The 18,127-nt window shown below is 49.1% G+C and overlaps 1 protein-coding gene across 2 annotated transcripts in view; it reads left to right on the top strand.

Annotated features, from left to right (window-relative positions):
• The window catches only part of LOC119379499 (actin-binding LIM protein 3), a 618,577-nt gene that overhangs the window by 119,997 nt on the left and 480,453 nt on the right, over nt 1-18,127 (top strand). For both annotated transcript variants that reach the window (XM_037648800.2, XM_037648799.2), the window contains exon 4: nt 4,411-4,535. In XM_037648800.2, the coding sequence (XP_037504728.1) occupies nt 4,411-4,535 (125 nt within the window). The remainder of the gene's footprint in view (nt 1-4,410; nt 4,536-18,127) is intronic.

The following is an 18,127-nucleotide window of genomic DNA, read 5'->3' as shown; positions in this document are numbered from 1 at the left end:
GGATAACGCCTTGTTCATGAGCTTTATGCCAGAAGAAACTCTCTCTGTCTTGGAAACTGCTTCAGCTGCTTCAAACAGATCGTCGTAAAATGTACAAATGCATCTGTGTCTGTCAAACATGTTGTTTCTGAGAAAAATGCTGTTGAGGAGCTAAGCTTAGTTAATTACTTAACCGAAATGTCACCTCTTAAGATGGCGGTGAAGGTGGAACGTCATTGTCGGACATCCTACGCCAGGCGCAAGAAGGTGGATATCGTTGGTGTGGTCTCCAGGGTACTTTCTGCGCGTACCCAGTCTTCCTTCAATGCCTGTCTCGCGTCACGTGTGCATTAGGGCTGAAGAAACTGTTGCATGCAAAAACCAGACTCGAGTGTGCATCTAGACGAACTTTTCCCATAATTGCTTTCGCCAGGAACAGTACTACGATGACTACAAACATGCATATGATGATGATGATGATGGTGACCTCTTCCTGACGGTGCTCACCCACAAAGGGGGATGGGTCAAGAATTGTGCGGAAGGATGCTTAAGGAAAAGACCTAGGAAGCTAAACAAATCTGGAAATTTAGCTTAAAAATAAAACATTGAATAAATGAAAATGCTTAATGAGTAAGCGGCCAGACTATCGCCTGGGCTTTTTAAGAGAAATAATGGCAGATTTCAAACCAACAATAAGAACAGAGAAAAGTAGACTAACATGGTAATCTTTTTGTTTCATTTATGTAATCGAACACAGCAGAGCAGATGTCCCTGTGGCTATAACCTAACGAAGTGCCCCCAAATGATAAAATTACTGGAACATATATTGCTAGTCCTAACTTCTGAGATGGAGCTACAAGGTGTTTTTTTCTCTGATTAGAATTGTGGCGATAAACTAAAAAGAAATCCTCTATTGCTCTGTGAACGAGCAGACGTATTATGCCATATGTAACCTGCCTGAAAGATGGTTTCGCTGCAGCATGATGCTGCTGTACCGTGAAGCCACATTGTTGGGGGTAATCTGTACTGCCGTAAAGCGACACTTCTGCACTTGGGTCTTTTTTTAAGTGTGGAGCACTTTAGGAGCCCGGGCTGTTATATGCTGTCGTATGCTGTCGTCGTCTCATGTATCTTGGTGTAACGCTGGCAAAACCACCTATAGCATAGCCATGTGTAGCATATTACGCTCGCGCCAAGAAGTCTTCTTCCTCTTGTTCTTCGAGCGCCTTGATGATGATATCAAGTGTGGAGCACTTTAGGGGCTTGGGCTGTAGTATGCTGTCGTCGCTTGGCGTAACTCAGGCAAAACCATGTATAAAAATAGAAAAAAAGAGGAAACAAGTGAGAAATGGAAAAAGAGATAAAGAGAGAGGAAGGAATAAATAGAAATAAAGAGATAAAATCCATCGGCACCACTACTGCGAAGCTGCCTTAATCTTTATTTTTTGCAAGAGCATCAATTGTGAGGAGGGCTAAGTATGTCAAATTTTAAAAATTTAACGTATTTTACCGCATATAATTTGCATCCTACCACAATTCAAATCCTGCTGCTATTCGAAAGCGCTTCGAACCAAGAAGGCTATATTTACACGAGCCTACTTTTGAACAGAGGCATAATGAGGATTTTATTATGTGGCGATGGGGAGGGCTGTGTGCATATATGCGCATCAGGAAAACTTGGTACATGGCCTAGTTGGTGTATGACAGGTATATGGCCCAGTTATTATATGACTTGATATATGACATTATTGCTGCTGACACAAAGTAAGTTGCAAGTGCTGCCTGTTATGTCGTGTTTGTGCTTCTTTCCTGCTTTATTGTGTCACGTCATTTTAGTAGCAATTATGTCGTATATATATCTACTCATATAAGTTGGAAAAAATTTTAAAGCTGGGGTTGACCTTCCTCGCCGCCAATATCGCTATGCCTGTGCTTTTGAACGACTGGCTGCTATGTACTTGAGCCAACAAGGCAGCCACTACACTCCATTTCTGTAGCCAAAGTTCAGTAGATGGTTACAGTGGCACCACCAAACAAAGCTTAATTCCTTCATTTTTTTCCTGAGAAACGTGGTAAGGCTGGTGGCGTTTTGAAGTTTGGTATAAAAAAAATCTGTCTCAATTGCGCACAAACCCTACATGGAGGAAAGAAAAAAAAAAACAAGTGATCGAGCAGACATGCACTGAAGAAATACATGATATTGAGGTGAAGAGGTAACAATTGTCGATATGATTTAACTAGTGTTGACAACTAGGCACGACATCGCATTCATTGTCATGTGAAACAACTCGGGAAAAACACTGGAGCTTGCAGAAATGGATGACAAGTTGGAGGGAAAGCTTTTGGGACTGTTTGAAAATGGGTCTTTTTTATGTGTGTGTATGCAATACGTTTTTATTGTGAGGTGAATTAGTTTAAGCAAACTAACAGAATAATACTGGAGCCTACATAAAACAGTCCACTGCAATAAAGCCTGCAATGAACAAAAATGAGTAATTAAAGGATTTGTCAAAACTTCTTTAGTTAGCTATTGATTGTGAAAAATGTGCCTGCTTTGGCTTGTGTGCTGTGAAAAATGTGCTTCTATGCTGTAAAATACAGTGTTTAGGGGTGTGCGAATAGTGAAATTTTATCTCGAATTGAATAGTGCCGAATAGTGACCAAAAATATTGAATATCGAATCGAATAACGAATAGTATATTTACACTAGACGTGTACCGCCATTTACAGCGAGACAAAGGAAAAATCGCTGATGCTATGGCGTGGCGACAGGTTTATTACGCGCATGCTCGGGAGTTTCATTTTTTCTTTCTTCTTCAGCTTTTATAGGCGCGCAAGCATGTTTATAGAGGAGGCGCCATCCCAATAAGCAGCTCCACTCCTAACCTCCTAACGGCTAAGAGAAGGGGGTACGGTAGCTAGTTTTTTTTTTCCCCTATCGTAGCATAATACGGCTTATCTTGCAGTAGTTATGTGTGCTCCATCGCAATGGGTGCTGTGGGCCTAAAAATCTTCGGGCGCCCATTCACAGCAGCGTTTTAATTGAACGCGAGAATGATGAGAGTTTCTGAATGAGCGGTGCGGTGCGGCAGTGGCGACTGCTCAGCGTGAACAAATTTTCACATGTGAAGCCAATCAGCGAGGGTTTTGTGGGCCAAAGTCGGGACGTTTTATCGCGCTTGAGGCATACGTGACCGAACTACGCAAGAAGTCCGTGGATTCGTTTCGGAAGCGAAGTTGTGAAGGGCTTGACTCATGTAAATGAATTAGTAAACTTTATTAAAAGTCCGGCAGTTTCCTTCGAGCGAGGCGGGGGGAAGAGGGGATTAACCCCTGTCCCGGCCCAGCTACGTCAATGATGATGGCATCAGGTGACGGCTCAAAGCCCTTGGAGCCGGGTGGCATCTTCGGCTTGCCGGATGTCCCAAGGTTGGTCGGCCAGCTTGTTGCTTGTGGGTGCCGCCTCCCAGCGGCAGCGACGCCTGTTTTTTTTTTTTTTACGTGCGCAAATGACATAATCTCCTTTAATATACACGTGCGGTCGCGTTTGAACCAGGATATCAATGAAAGTTAAAACGAAAAGCCTACTGCAACGACGTTAGTGTTAGTTTTAGCCACCCCACCCTAACCAAGTTGCAACATTGGCCTTTGTCGCGTGTTAGGTATTCGTCCTGTTGAATTATTCAGAACATCGAATACTAGCTATTCGAAAGTCGAATCAAATTATTTGGCTAGCTATTATCCAATTCGAATTCGAAACTCGAATATTCACACACCCCTAACAGTGTTGTCTTTTTCTATGATCTCAATAAGTGTTGTCTCAAGTCCTTGAAAATTTTTTGTTAGGGGCTTGAAAGCCCTTGAAAATCCTTGAACTTTGTCCTTCAAAGTTTCTACGAACCCTGTCTTTATTTGGGCGAACTTGTGCCCAGGGAATGTAAAGTACAAGCAATACATGCTGATAGCAGCAAGCACTGTCGTCGTTCGGCGGTAAAACGTGTCAGCATTTATACATGTGGCATCGAACATTCGAGCTTTATCACTGGTGGCCGCGTTCGTTCCAGAATAAACTCCACTGTTCGTGTTTGCGCGCTCAAGCCTATCAGAAGGTTCTAAAATAATTGGGAAGGTTTCCAGACATTCGGGGGCGGTTTGCACAAGGCAGTGGTTATACGTGTAATGGACTGGTTACATAAAAATAGCAAAAGAAGTGCGCATGGCAGTATTCTAGTCGGTACTAAGCGAAACAAGTTAAACTGGGTGGTGGTTAGGAAGGGAAAAGCTGCTGAGGACGGCAGCGAGCCAAGAAGTTTGCAGGGATAAAGTGCAGTCGGCTTGCGCAAGACAGGGCCAAGGGGAGTTCATGGGGACATGTGAGTTTTGATGGAGCTTAGTGTATTCGCATGATCACATGTCTGTTTTTCTTTGCAGGCAACAGTTTCCCAGTGGGGAAAAGGTGACCTATACTGGCAAAGAGTGCCTTTGTTCAAAGTGTATCCAAATACCTGTGGTGACTTCCCAATCTGGGGAAGAGCCGCACATCAATGGAGCAATCAGTAAGTTGGCCTCATTAGATGGTTCACCTGAGCATGTATGTCCCCAAGGCTTGTTAACTGACCTGCTTGTAAATGTTAAGCTGCTTGCTAAAGTATTACAAATTTAAAACAATATCTGCTGTTGTATCACAGGAGCAGTGGCGCATTGAAACGCAGTTACAACTCAGCTAAAAGCCGCAACCACTCGCTGCGGCTGCTTTTTATTCCTTTTTAGTGCCATCATGGGCAGTAATTAGCAATGTTGCCAACACCATGAACTACAGCCGCGACATACATAGCGGTTGTAGCATGCGAACACAACACATGCTATATATGGTAGCAGTACTCGTGCTGTGTCCTGTTCTCTTGTGCTGGTTACTCAGTATGATGATAGCATGCAGCCATACAAATGCACCGAAAAAGAGGCATGGACCCATTCTCCTGTGTGTTGCTATCAGGAATAACTTGTGCAGTTTATTATGTACAATGTCTGTACAGTGATACTAACAGCACACCTACCACAGCAAAGTCGTCACAAGTTGGCAGTGAAGGCTGCACTGATGTTGATTGTAGTACAGTGTTATAGGTAATTTCTGCACGTCTCGCAGTCTACCGGCTCTTCTCCTCATGTAATCAATCTACTGAAATGCCAAAGGCAGAGTTGGAGACATTACTAACAGTGCAACTGCACTGTCTTGTTTTCCCCATTGTTGATGTGTGCTGTGAACCATGGAACGGTTCATATCCGAGGCAGCTCCTGTTGCATCAAAGCTGAATGCATTAAAGACTTTAGGTCTTTTCTGCAGCTAACCTGTAAGCATGAGATAAATTCCAAAACACCTGAGGCATCGAACAAAGCCTAAGAGAGAACTGTAATGGTGAACTTTCCAAAGTGTAGCGCGAGGGCATGTGACCTGGAAGTCCTGGCTTTCTGTCCATATTCCACATTAGAGAGGGTCTTGTTTATAAAGTAAGGGAGGGGGGGTCCCTCTCATGTGCACAGCTGCTCATATGGGTCGTGGTATCCCGCCGCTGCCACCACTGTTATGAATTCTTCAAAGGTATACTGCGCTAAAAGGAACAAGGACACAGAAAAGGGGGGACAACACATGCGCTGTGTCCTTGTTCCTTTTAGCGCAGTATACCTTTGAAGAATGAACATCAACCAACTAGCCCAACTTGCTGCTCTGTTGCACTGTTATGAAGTTCTCTAAATAGTGATGGTAGCGTCTCAACGAGAGCGCAAGGCTGACGAGCCGACGTAGCTGTAGTCGAACTATCGTTCAGAGGCAGAGCAAGGAGGCAAGCATTTTAGAAAAACGATAACTTTTATAGCAGGTAAAGTTCTTGTCGCACAAAGCCGGTTCGGAATCGGTTTCACATGAAACAGATTCCCACAAGGTGTGAGATCTGCCGAATTTTTTTGTTCTTATATTGGGCACTTTCTGGAAGACTCCAAAATTTGTGCTGGAGAGATAACTGCGCACTTGTACGATGTGAACATGCTGCGGTTAGAATTTTGCGAATAAATGTTGTAATAAGGAAGATACAAGGTATAGAACAACCCGCTTTGGCTGGTTGTGGTTTCTCGCTCGGGCTTCCCACCCTTCTCAGCAGCGAAGCGGAGTAGGCATGGCCTGTTGTCGGGACTACGCCCAATTCGGCAACGTAACATGATCTCATCGGTGCGCAGCCAATGACTGAGCGGGGTTTTCTCCACGTGTCAAAGCTGCGCGGTGCAAGGGTGGCGAAGCACTGGTGAGGTAAACAAGTATGCCATGGAGCATCCCCTAGCGGTAAAGTTGCAAGATGCCTCTGACTATCGGAGGCTTTCGTTCTGGCTTCTCCGAGTAATCTCGGGGCTCTACCAAAACGGCAGAGGGCAGCGCAGGAAAACGAAAATGCAGACTGCGTGGTCAAAACTACATCACTGTAGGGCCAATGTGCCATTTCGTAGTGCAAAGGACCAATTGACCAAGTCAGTACTATGCAATGTTTCCCATGGGTAAGATTACGTCACTGCGTGGGCAAAAAGGATGGGTCAGGCGCAGGAGAAGGGCATGGGAATTGTTTTTCGAAATGAATCGTCGGCGCGGTGCGCAGCGCTGTGATATTTGCAAAATGTAATCGCCATGGCCTTCTGCACGAAGTAGCAGGCTTGTTTGGCAGGTGTTAAAAAAAAGTCGAAGCCTGTTGACTGGCCCTTTAACTCTTACCCTGCTGCGGGGAAAATAAGGGGTTTTAGATGTGAATCATCTTATAGCAGAGTTCAATTCGGTGGTGGTGGTGGTGTGCGGCGTGACCACCCCTACTGCGCAAGCGCAAACGCTCTCAACTTCCCCTTCCCCTCTCCCCTCTCCTCCCCTGCTCCCCTCTCCACATCCCCTCTCCCCTTTCCCCTGTCCACTCTCCCTCTGCAACGCAGGCTCTACATGCCGAAACACTGCTTCGCATCGCCTCATGGTCCCCTTTAGCGGGAGATGGTGTGATTTTTTTGTAGGTTACATTAGATCTTTTTTTTTTGCTGAAGGAACTACTTCACCTAAGATTTTATGTAATGCATAAACGAAAAGCATAATGAATGAACTTTTCATGCATACAAGTTTCATATAATGAGATATATGATGCAAGTGATGTAAATTACCAGATTCAAAATTGCGGGACAAAACTGAACAGAGTTTGTAAAGACACACTTCTACCTACTAAGAAAAATTATAACAGAAATTATGAGATAGAAAATTTACTGCTGTCTAATAAGCACCATCTTTGAAAAATTCAAACTTTCTCATTGAGCAGGACTTGTCCGACAAAGATCTTACTGTACGCACTACATTTGAGCGTGTCATGTGGCAACGCAGTTCCTTGATGTAAAGCATAGCGTGATGTCGCATGTCTTGCAGGAAACTCTTGTTTTCTGCTTGGTTTTCTAGTCGCACTTGCATTCCTTAGAGTTTCTATAATTTTCCATCCCATTAGGCGGGTTCTGAAACACGAGCTGAGATGGCCTGAAGCAGAAAGCGAAACTGACTGATTTTGCAGGCCGGTTTGCATTGTTGTTGCTTGCAGAGTCAAAATCCGACCAAAACGCAGCATCCTCAGACTCACTGCTGCTCGTTAACTTGGGAAAGTCAGCGGCAAACACACCAGAATGCCGATATCTGCGATCTTTCGAAGGGCAAGGACGCGCGTGCGCCGCATCCGGTAGTGGCCATTTTCGGTTTCCACTTAGACGATCATGGAACTTCAGAGTGCGTTCAAAATTCAAGGCCACGGGGAAAAAAATACATAAAGAATAAAACTGTAGTTCTTCTCCTTCACAACGGATGGCGCAGAATGTCTCGAAAGTGGCTACTCAAACCATCTATAGCGGGCTATCAATGCCCTATGGGCGCGGTACGGAACAAGTTAAAGGAACCAACAACCAATTGTTATAGTACCTAACCTGTTTTCTTTAGTGCAGTGGAAAGCTTATCGATCATAGGGTGTCTAATCACGGAATGCAGAAAACAATGTGAAAGACTTATAATTTCAAGCGAAGCGTGTTATCACTTGCAGATTTCAGTGGCTGCGTCATACATGTAAAACCTGGCGCTGCTGGCAAGCATACAGAAATGCGGCCCTAGAAGGGGTGCTGGTCACACATGTATTTGTACGAGCAGCTTTTCTATACATAACTTGCAAGTGACGTCAGTTCCTGCCTTCCGTCCGCCATCACAGAGCACATACGTAGTCTCAGTGGCCGCGCTGTGTTTACGTTCGCGCGCGGATCGTTCGGCGTAGTGCGCGTTTTGATTGTTTGCTTTGTGCTTATGACGAGCGAGAATCGTTCAGGACATTATGCAGCCTGCAGTGTCGTCAGTGGTGTTGCATGTAATGGTTGAAACAACTTTTCACGAATCTCCTGCAACGGCGCTTTTCGCCACCTGCATTTTGCGGCGCTCAAACTGCACAGATTTCGTCGCTGATTGCTGCATAAAACCATGGCCCAATAACATGTTTGGCGCCCAGTCGGGGTTCGTTTCACCGAAGAGATAAAAGGGCCTCCCGAAAACCAAGGTGCGATCGCTGTGTTAAATTCGGTGCTTCACGTTTCGACAAAAATTGACATCGCGCATAACTCCGTGGTGATAAACTCGGCGAAAAGGTGAGGAGATTCGGAAACATTACTTGCCTGTTATGAAGGGACACCCGCACACACAAACGTTGTGCAACGTCTGAGGTCCTTCCTGTTTACGCGCGTAGTAAGCCATGTGCTCCGCTTCTCGGACAGCTCTTTCGTGTGTGTTTGTGATCACGTTTGGCAAACAGTACGTCCCCGCGTCTGTTTCTTCTTATTATTATTGATTAACACTTCTCGTGCAGCAGCGAAATATCGCACAAATTGCCGTTGCAGCAGCGTTGACGGAAAATGCGAGAGCCGCACAGCTTGAGTCGGTGTCGTCTGCTGCCATGTGCTCGGTAATGGCGGCGCATGCCACGGAATCGTATCCCAGAGTTCCGCGATGTGACATAGTTGCAAGTTATGTATAAGTAATGCTGTCTGGATCGTGGGCTTGTTGGCGATCAGCTGTTTCTGATATAGCAATCTCATGTTTTGTCGAGGTGACATAATTTCATGTTTCCACATTTCATTGTTTCCTGGATATGAACGCATGACCGTTGCCGTTGCCTGTAGTTGTGCTGCTAAGCACATGGATGAAGGTCCAATTCCCGGCATGGAGGAAGGAAACGTTAGGAAGAAAGCACGAAAGAGTACATCAGGCACACAAACACCAAGCTTCACTTGCCCCCCTGATAAGGCAAGGGCTCCTGAATTTTTTTCCAATCTGCAGCCACTATAATGTCGTACACACAACACATGTTGTAAACAGTGTAAGGTGAGCGCGACAGCGGTTACTGTTTGTGCTCTGCATGCATGCGTCATGGCTCAGCATGTTCACTAGATGCCGTGAAGGCAGCACTGCTTCTCCTGGTTAGCTCACATAATTGAGCGGAGATGAATGATAATATACATACTATAATTTTTAGCACGAATTATTGTGCCCATAAAAGCATTGGATTGTGTACAGCAAAGTAAAGGACTCCATAGTGCAGCGTCAAGTCTCTTCCGCTAGGCTGCGTGTCACTGATCCCGTTAATCGGGTTGGCAATCGCCGGGCGGATTCCAAGGGCTGGTGTCACGGCCCTCCGAAAACGCACCACGAAAGCGCGGACAATTTAGAGTGGGTCTTTTGGTGCGCCAGCGAACGCCGGTTGTGGTCCAAAGACCGAGTCAGAGCCGAGAGTCGATAACACAAACGAAAGCAAAATATATTCTCAGTTAAGGCAATACAAATAACACAAAATACATGCACACTCGGCTGGTACCAGTTACAGCTTCACAATATCACTCAGATGGTGTTTACACAACGGGAACTAAACAAACAGATCACACGCTACAAATGCAATCGCATGCATTACAACTATTCAAGGACAGTTGAAGTCCAGAATGTGCAATGGCATATCCAGTCCACAATTCTTGGACGGTAATCGAATGCGTCTCTTCTAGGAAACACTCACGCCAGCTCCAGCGTTGATCGTCGTCGCAACTTGTCACGGCTCACACGGCGTCGTCATCCAATTCTTCCAGATTGACGATCGACTGACCGCACACCATCATAAACACGTCTTCTTTGGCTAACGGAGCCACATTCAGTATAACCACTTCACCATATCCGGGCCGACTGACTCACTCCTGTCTACACTACTTCTTCACTGACTTCTCGTCTGACTGAATCGTCGTCGTTTGCACGCTTTTATCCCTTCTCCCCTGGTTTCTAGAAGCGTCTGGAGGGTTCTTCGGCGTGCAGTACAGCCAAGGCTAAGGATAGTTCGAGATTTCTCTTGCCGGTTCTACTCGCAGCGGCGTCATCGGTGATGCGTCCGCCCTTCCTTCTAGAAACATCCAGGCTTTGCCGGGCGTTTGATCGCGTTGTCTGCGTTTGGCTCGAGTGGATGAGGAGGATGCGGTGCGCCGGCGTCTTTTGATGCTTGTTTTTTTTGTCGTTCGCGCTTCTTGGGCGAGCGGCTCGCGCCGTTCTGTCTCGTAGCCGTTTGAAAGCGGCTGCGCGCGCGCTTTATTAAGCACTCGTTTGTGACACTGCGCAAATACTGGTTTTTTGTGACTTTCAAATGCTGTTTAAATATCCTACCCAAGTACAATCCTACCCAAGTCATGAAAAGGACGCTTGAATTTGTCACTATAACCCCCAAATGCAGAGATGTTACTTGGCTCATACTTGGACTTCCGGCAGTCTCAAGACAGCTGTGCCGCTTGCCATAAATTGTTGTCAACCTTCTGGATAACAGCGGGCAACCTGGCATGGCCAGAGTCCGTTCAAGTTTCAAGTCTGCTGCGGGGCTAGCTTGAAACTGACTTGGTGTGTTAGTCCCGTTATTCCAACGTGGCCGCCTCTTGAACAGACTTTGCGCGGAGGTTGGCTGCTTTTGAGTTTGCTTGCCTTGCCATGGATGTAGCATTTTCAAAGGCGCATTCCCTGCCGAAGATTCTGCAACATGCCTTATGTGACTGAGGAAATTTGATGGAGCTGTACAAAGAAGTACAATTCATGGCTCCCTACAGGTTCGCAAAGAACGCTGTGCAACTACTTCTCTCTAAATTGCCTATCTCTCTATATTGCCTAGTTGAAATTTAGCGCCTGTGTAGTCTCTCTTGCCTGTGTCCCCGTGTGTTTGTTGCGCTATACCACAGTGAACGTCTCCAAGTGAGCTGGGACAGCCTGTGCCTGCTCAGGTTTTACGGTGCTGGAACGTTTCAGACAACCACTGGGGTTCTGATCCGCATTCCTCAGTCGACGGTGTGCCATGCAGTTGGAGGAGTGCTGCACCCGATGCGCTTGGCGAAGTCGACGAGGTTTCCCAAGGGACGTTTATGAAGTGGCCACATTCCCTCGCTGGCGTAACCGGATGCGTCGACTGTGCACATTATAAGTCCCGGCGGTGAGGATGCGGAAGTCTGAGTGTAAATGCGGTCTTAAAGACTAGTACTGTATTTATGCTCAGCACTGACTCATCTACCGAATACGAAACATGTGGACGATTACAAATGTAGTTTGCCCAAATGAGCCAGTCATGCAGAACATGTTGGGCTTACTAGTTTAGGGGTGCTCTCACTTTGTATTTCTGCCTGAGGTTATACCAGTATTCTTTTGTAACTGCAGGTGTTTGTGCAGAGTGATCCGTGGTTAGCATTGTAGCGCTTGGCAATTTTCTGCTAGGTTTCTTTCTTTTTTTGCACCACCGACTCAACATCAGCTTTTGTGCACTCAATGATGTGCTTCTACTCATTCACATGTGCAATCAGCAGACTCTTTTCGTCTTCAGTGAAGCGCCTTGCATTGAGATCTCTTGGGAGGACAGTGTACGCTTATGCGACATTTCAGTGCAAATGCCCATCTCAACGATCTAGCTTGAATAGGGGCACAGTTGACGTTGTGTGAGCCCTGAAACCTATTTTTTTAGCAGACGACACGTGTTGTCACTTTCGTCTTGTGCTGTGCTGTAGTTTCATTTTCGAATAGGAAAATTGTCATGCACCAATTTGTAGCGCAAAGCTAAAGAAATCTGTATGCATTTCTCAAAAAGAAAAGACTCGTGCTGGCAGTTCAGTCCCTGGACCGGGACGAATTTTTCGGTAGTCGCCGACCGTTTATTTGGACGCTGAAAATTCGGACATGCTCGTTTATTCGAACACCTTCGCGGCACCGCCACTCGTCCCATTGAAGTAATGTAAACTCACGACCGAAAATTCGGACGCCCCACAGCCCGCCATTCGATTTTTCGGACTCCGGCGGGTGATAGAGTGCGACGTTGAATGCCATAACAAGCTGTCAGCAATGATGATGATGATGATGATGATGTTGGTGGTCTCGCCCTTTTTAACGGGTCGCCGTAGTTTGATGTCCAAAACCGGCGTGACCGAGGGGGAAAAAAAAGGAAAAAAAAAACACACACACTCAAAAGAAGGGTCGCCAAACTGGCTCACAAGCTGCCACTAAACACGTAGCGCTCCGCGCCGCCACCAGTACTCCAGGCGCCTCTTCGTCACTTCCACCACCTTCCGCAGCTCTCCGCCCTCTACACTGAAGCCAAGCGCGATGGGCAGTGCCGCTGTGCCGGCCGGCGGACGAATCTCGCAGCACTCGAGGACAACATGGCTGAGCGTTTCGTCCGATCCCCCACAGAGGGCGCATGTTTTCGCGAGACCCTCTGTGAATCGCGCTCTCCAGAGTCGCGTCCGCAGCACACCCACCCTCGCCTCTGCCAGCAAAGCACTTCCCCTCGAGTTGTCATATATCCTTTCTGTGCTTATTTCAGGTTTCTCGCCGCGATATATCTCGAGAGATGATTTTGTCGCGGCCGAGTCCCGCCATGCGGTCGTTTCTACCTCGTGGACTTTGAGCCACACTCCCTCTCCGGGTTTAGTCTTCCCCTCCTCGTTTGCTCTCTCCAAACACACTGCCGGCAACCCGAAATGTCGGCGTAGAGCCGCTGTGCGTCTGGTCCATCTCGTAGACCTACCGGCGAAGATGGTGTGGACGAGCATCCTGCGGGCCACATTCTGTTCAGGGAGCCTCACCAGCCGGTTCTCGTACCCTGCCTTGGCCACCGCCTCCCTCGCCGTGAAGGAAGACCAGCCCATCTCCCCTTGTATGGCCTCCACTGGTGTGTGCTTGTGTACGCCCAGTGCTAGCCTTCCTATTTCTCTTTGGTGCCTCTCCAAAAACTCCCTAACGCCAGTGGAGAGGCAGAGCACAGCATTCGCGTACGTGAGGCCCGGCACTGCCACCATCTTCCATAGCGCTCGCATGACTTCATACCGGTTGTACGACCACAGCGCTCTCCGGCACAGAATCCCCTTGTATCGGGCCGCTCTCGCCCTCAGCTCCTTCTCGTGTGCCGAGAGGTAGTCTGCACCCGCTGTCAGCCGAACACCCAGGTATTTAGTTGCGGTGCTCCTATGGATGTCGTTGTCCTGTAGCCTCCACGTTGTGTCCTGGGGTACGTCAGACCTTCCCACGTCATCACGACGCACTTTGTAGGGCTGAAACGCAGGCGGAGCCGACTCATTTCCTTCGCACATATGTCCAACAGCCCCCGCAAGCAGAGCAAAATCGTCGGCATACACCAGCGTTAGAATATGGCTTGTCACCTGTCGGCCGCATTCACTGTGAACCATGGTGTACCCACAGCCAGACCTCTCCAGGTGCTGTACGACACCGGCCACGTACACCATGAATAGCACTGGTGATAGTGGACAGCCCTGGCGGAGTCCTCTAGGCATGGCCAAAGGCTTGGTTCTGTGACCTTCCCATTCTGCCTCTGCCACTACATCTCTGTAAATGGCCTGAAGCAGTCCGAGGTCCTCTTCCGCCATGCCCAACTCTCCAAGGATTGCCCACAATATCTCACGGTCGACACAGTCGTATGCCTTCGCAATGTCCAGGAAGGCGACATAAAGCGGGCTCCCCGTTCGACTCGCCATCTCGATGCCCTGGGTGAGGATCAACAAGTTGTCCTCTATACGACGACCCTGGCGGAAGCCCATCTGCAACTCGCCCAGCACACCGGTGGCTTCTGCCCATCGCTGTAGTCTTGGTTTCACTACCTGCATGGCCAGCCGATAGAGAACAGGCGTTATGGCGATAGGCCTGTAACTGGATAAGTCCTTGGCATCGCCTGCACCCTTGTACAGGGGCTTGATCCTACTCCGCTTCCAGTCCTCTGGGATTTTGGCGTCCACCAGCGCCTCAGCCACACACACTCCCCCACTTTCTCTCTGGCTTTTGGGCCCAGTGCCTTTATGAGGCTCATTGGCAATCCATCACAACCCGGCGCAGTGCCCGCATCTACCCTCTTCATGGCTCTCTTGATTTCTCTATCTGTTGGTGCCATCCTAAGGTCCGCCGACGTCTGCTCTTCTGCGACAGGCCAGGTGTACGGTCCTTCTGCATTGACTGGCACGCCTTCCATATCACCTCGCTGCTGAAGACTCTCGATCCACTTCTCCAGCAACGGGAGACATTCTTTCCCTGTTTTGTCCTCCCCATCCGATGCCTGTCACAGTATCCGCTGGGGCGTCGGCCGGTCTTGCCTCTTGATGTACCGCCAAAAGCGCTGTGGCGCCTGCTTTCCCGCTGACTTCAAATCGGCCATGAATCGTTGATTCACCACCCGGATGCATGACTGAACCAGTGTTGCTGCCTCCAGTTTCCGGGTTCTGTACACTTCCCACGCTCTAAGAATTGCCTCTGTATCGCCGCCCCTGCTGAGGCGTCTGTGGGCACGGCTCGCCTCCTGTCGGTGTCTTATAGCCACTGCTACCTCTCCATTCCACCATGGTTTCAGGCCTCTTCGACGCCCTGTACCTGGTTTCCATTCTTTTAGGGCTCTTCTCAATTCTTCTACCAACATATCGTAGGACTCCAGTGTGTCCGCATGTTCTTCCACTTCTGCCGCCATTTGTTGCAAGGCCTTCTCGTTGGGACGGGCGGATACTGCTGGGCGTCGGCTTCTGCCCTGTTGGAAACCACCCTTAAAAATCAGCTGTATCCGATTGTGATCACTGGCCAAGTTGCCCGTCCCATCTTCATCAATCACCATTCCTTGGAGGTGCTCGTACAGCGATTCACTCAGCAGGCAGTAGTCAATGCACGACTGTTGATCACGCACGGACCAGGTCGTCATTCCACAGCACTTTTCTGTTAGATTTGTTATCGCCAACCCAGCGGAATATGCGAGCTCCTGCAAGAGTCTATCGATAGCATCGGTGCGGCCGTCCAGGTCTTCCAAGTGTGCATTGAAATCGCCCATTATGATTATCTCGGCTTCCCGGTGGACGTCTTCCACGTCCCCACGAAGACACTGGCATATTTCAGTGTTCTTCTGCATCTGCGCACTAGTCCACAGGTAAACTACTGCCAATGCAATCCGTCTACCTGCAATGTTCCCAGACAACCACATATGCTCTGAACATTCCGCTTTAATCATTGTCCACTGTTGTGGGAGTCTCCACATGCAGCCCAGTCCCCCTCCTCGTCGTTCCCCGTTTTGCCGGTTGCATCCCTCCCATGCAAATCCAGTATCGCTTGGTGGAACCTCCTGGTCACGAAGGTGGGTTTCTGCCACTGCCATCAACGCAAAATGCTCTTCATGCATGATCTTTACTAGTTCTCCCCATTTCTGTTCGGTGCGGCCACCTTGCATGTTGAGAAACCCAACCTTTTCCGCTTGGTTGGATGCCTTCTTCCGAGGACCCCTGCGTCTCCGACGTCCTTGAGGTAAGCACTTCGTCTGCTGCCCTTGCGCCTTCCTTTCGCCCGGTTGACCACAATCTACCTCCATGCCCGTCCCATTGGCCCCTGGAAAGCCTACATACGCCTGGGTGCCTTGCCATCTCTCCGCCTGCGTTGTCCCTCGACCATTTGTACAAGCGCCTGGCTGAGAGTTTCCATCACCGAGTTGGCTCGGTATCCGCTTCTCCACTTCTCTCTCCATTGGCTCCTTGCTGGGCGAACATCTAAAAAAGCACACAGCCTCCTCCCAAGGCGCTTCCCGATGTCCTTCGCCATGTTCTCTGAATAAATCAGGTCCTCTGGTACCTCTTCCCGAAAGCTGCTGGATGCTGCAACCTCCACCCATGGACCTAGTTCCCGGCACATTGACCTCATCCCATCATTCCATCGCTTGCAAGTGTTGAGGATTTCACTTGTGCCTCTCCAGGGCACCGGCAGCGCATATACCACAAACCGAGAGTTTGGCGCTCTCTCTTTCCACCTCTGCAGCCGCGCGCGTAGGTCATTAAGTACCTCTTCATGGGGCTCACTCCCGCTCAGCACCTCCTTGCAGCCTGCATGGATGACCACCATTGCCTCATCCGTACCCCACCTTTCAAGCTCTGCATCCACGGCTTTGGTTACCTCTCTCAACGTGGTTTTGGTCTCTGCCCTGAACTGTACCTTCTGGTTCCATCCAACCGTATGGAGTGTGGCCCACTTCATGCGCAGAGCATGTTTACAATATTTTCACTAGGTTGCCAGCACTGAAATGTTGCACTGGCTATAACTGGAGATCGTGCCAGCGTAAAAAATCCACGCAGAAGTTACCGATCTCGAAGGCTATGTTTGTTGGCTACACGTAACGGTTGCCTTTTGGCTTTAGGCAGACACGTATCCATTGAACGGCTACCACGGCCAAACAGCAGGCCAAGCCAAGCCAAGCCTGGAATCGGCTCTGTGCGGCGTTTCAGGTGAATGACAGCGCCTACAAGTACGACGCGGATCCTAATTCGGACAAAGAGAGTACGACAACAGATTACAGAAGCGCTGCAACATCAACTAGACCAACATCATTTCCTTTTGGCGTGTGAGGGTTTGCGTTCTCAGATGTTTCTGTGGCTAGGCCTGATCTGCATCCCGAGCTTTGTGTCCTGCTCGTGCGAGGCCTGATCTGCTGAAATTGCTCCGACGCTGCCCGTTCCATGTGCGCCGTCGGAACTAAAGAAACACGGCAACTACAAGGCCCTGACGATGGCGAAAAAAGCGGCGATTATTCACCAGGTGGAAGTTGCTTGGGAGTTTTCGCCGAGTTGGGCGATGAGATCATCCGTCAGCTACTCGAACCAGCGCATGTGGACGGTGACTGCCTGACGACGCACCTCCCACACCACAGCCATCAAATTTGGATTTAGCGTAGACCGTTGCAGTGCTATTGCCAACCATCAGGGGTGGCCAAACATTGGCTGAAATACAGGCCGACTTGGTCGCGCGTAAGCGTACATGTTGTGGGAATCGAGCGCACCTTTCCCTTTGGCGCCTCGTTCCCCAGCTAGCGCGCGTGTTGGCCCCGCGCGGCTCGAGCGCCGGGAATCGCCGCTAATCGGCGGTACGGTGACCACGGCGGCAGCGCCAGGCCTCTTTGTCTAGTGCGAGCCATGCGTCGGCTTCCCGGCGCGCGGGCACGCGTCCGGGCATGCCTCGACATGCTCACATGCTCACGTCACCAAGCTAGCTTACGTCACTGCGCAACGCCTGTCCTCATTGGCCGCCAGTGACAACCCCCTTCCCCCTTGAGCTCGCTTCTGTCTGGCGCGGGCTTGCCTGCGTGAGATGCTCTCAGGCCTTGACAAGAGGTTGACGCGCTGCTGAGCAGGCGGCTTCTCGTTCGTGTGCTCGACTGCTGCCCTTTGTGTGAGAGTCGTAGCACCGTAGGCAAGCGTACTTGCTCGGTCTTGCGGAGTTCCCTATACGGCCTGCAAGCCCGTGAGTGTCGCACTGTGCTGCATCTTGGGTTAATAAACCCGTTGTTGTTGTTACCCTGCCTCGTGCGTGGTTTCTGCGCCGTGTCGGAGAAAACGACGAACCCGGCCGCAGCGTCGTCGCACGCAGCGGCAGTGGAGAACGTCGCGTCCCTACACGATCGCGCTCGTAGGTAAGCCTAGTGCAAATCTATCTCCACAATGTGTACAGACGCGCACTAACAAGTTTTTTCCGGCCGCTGGGCCAATAATAGTGCTTTTTTTCTGGTGAATCCTTTTTTTCGGACTCCCGATTTTT

Source organism: Rhipicephalus sanguineus, chromosome 1, assembly GCF_013339695.2.
Source record: "Rhipicephalus sanguineus isolate Rsan-2018 chromosome 1, BIME_Rsan_1.4, whole genome shotgun sequence".
Lineage (NCBI taxonomy): Eukaryota > Metazoa > Arthropoda > Arachnida > Ixodida > Ixodidae > Rhipicephalus > Rhipicephalus sanguineus.
This window is presented reverse-complemented; position numbering and strand designations above follow the sequence as displayed.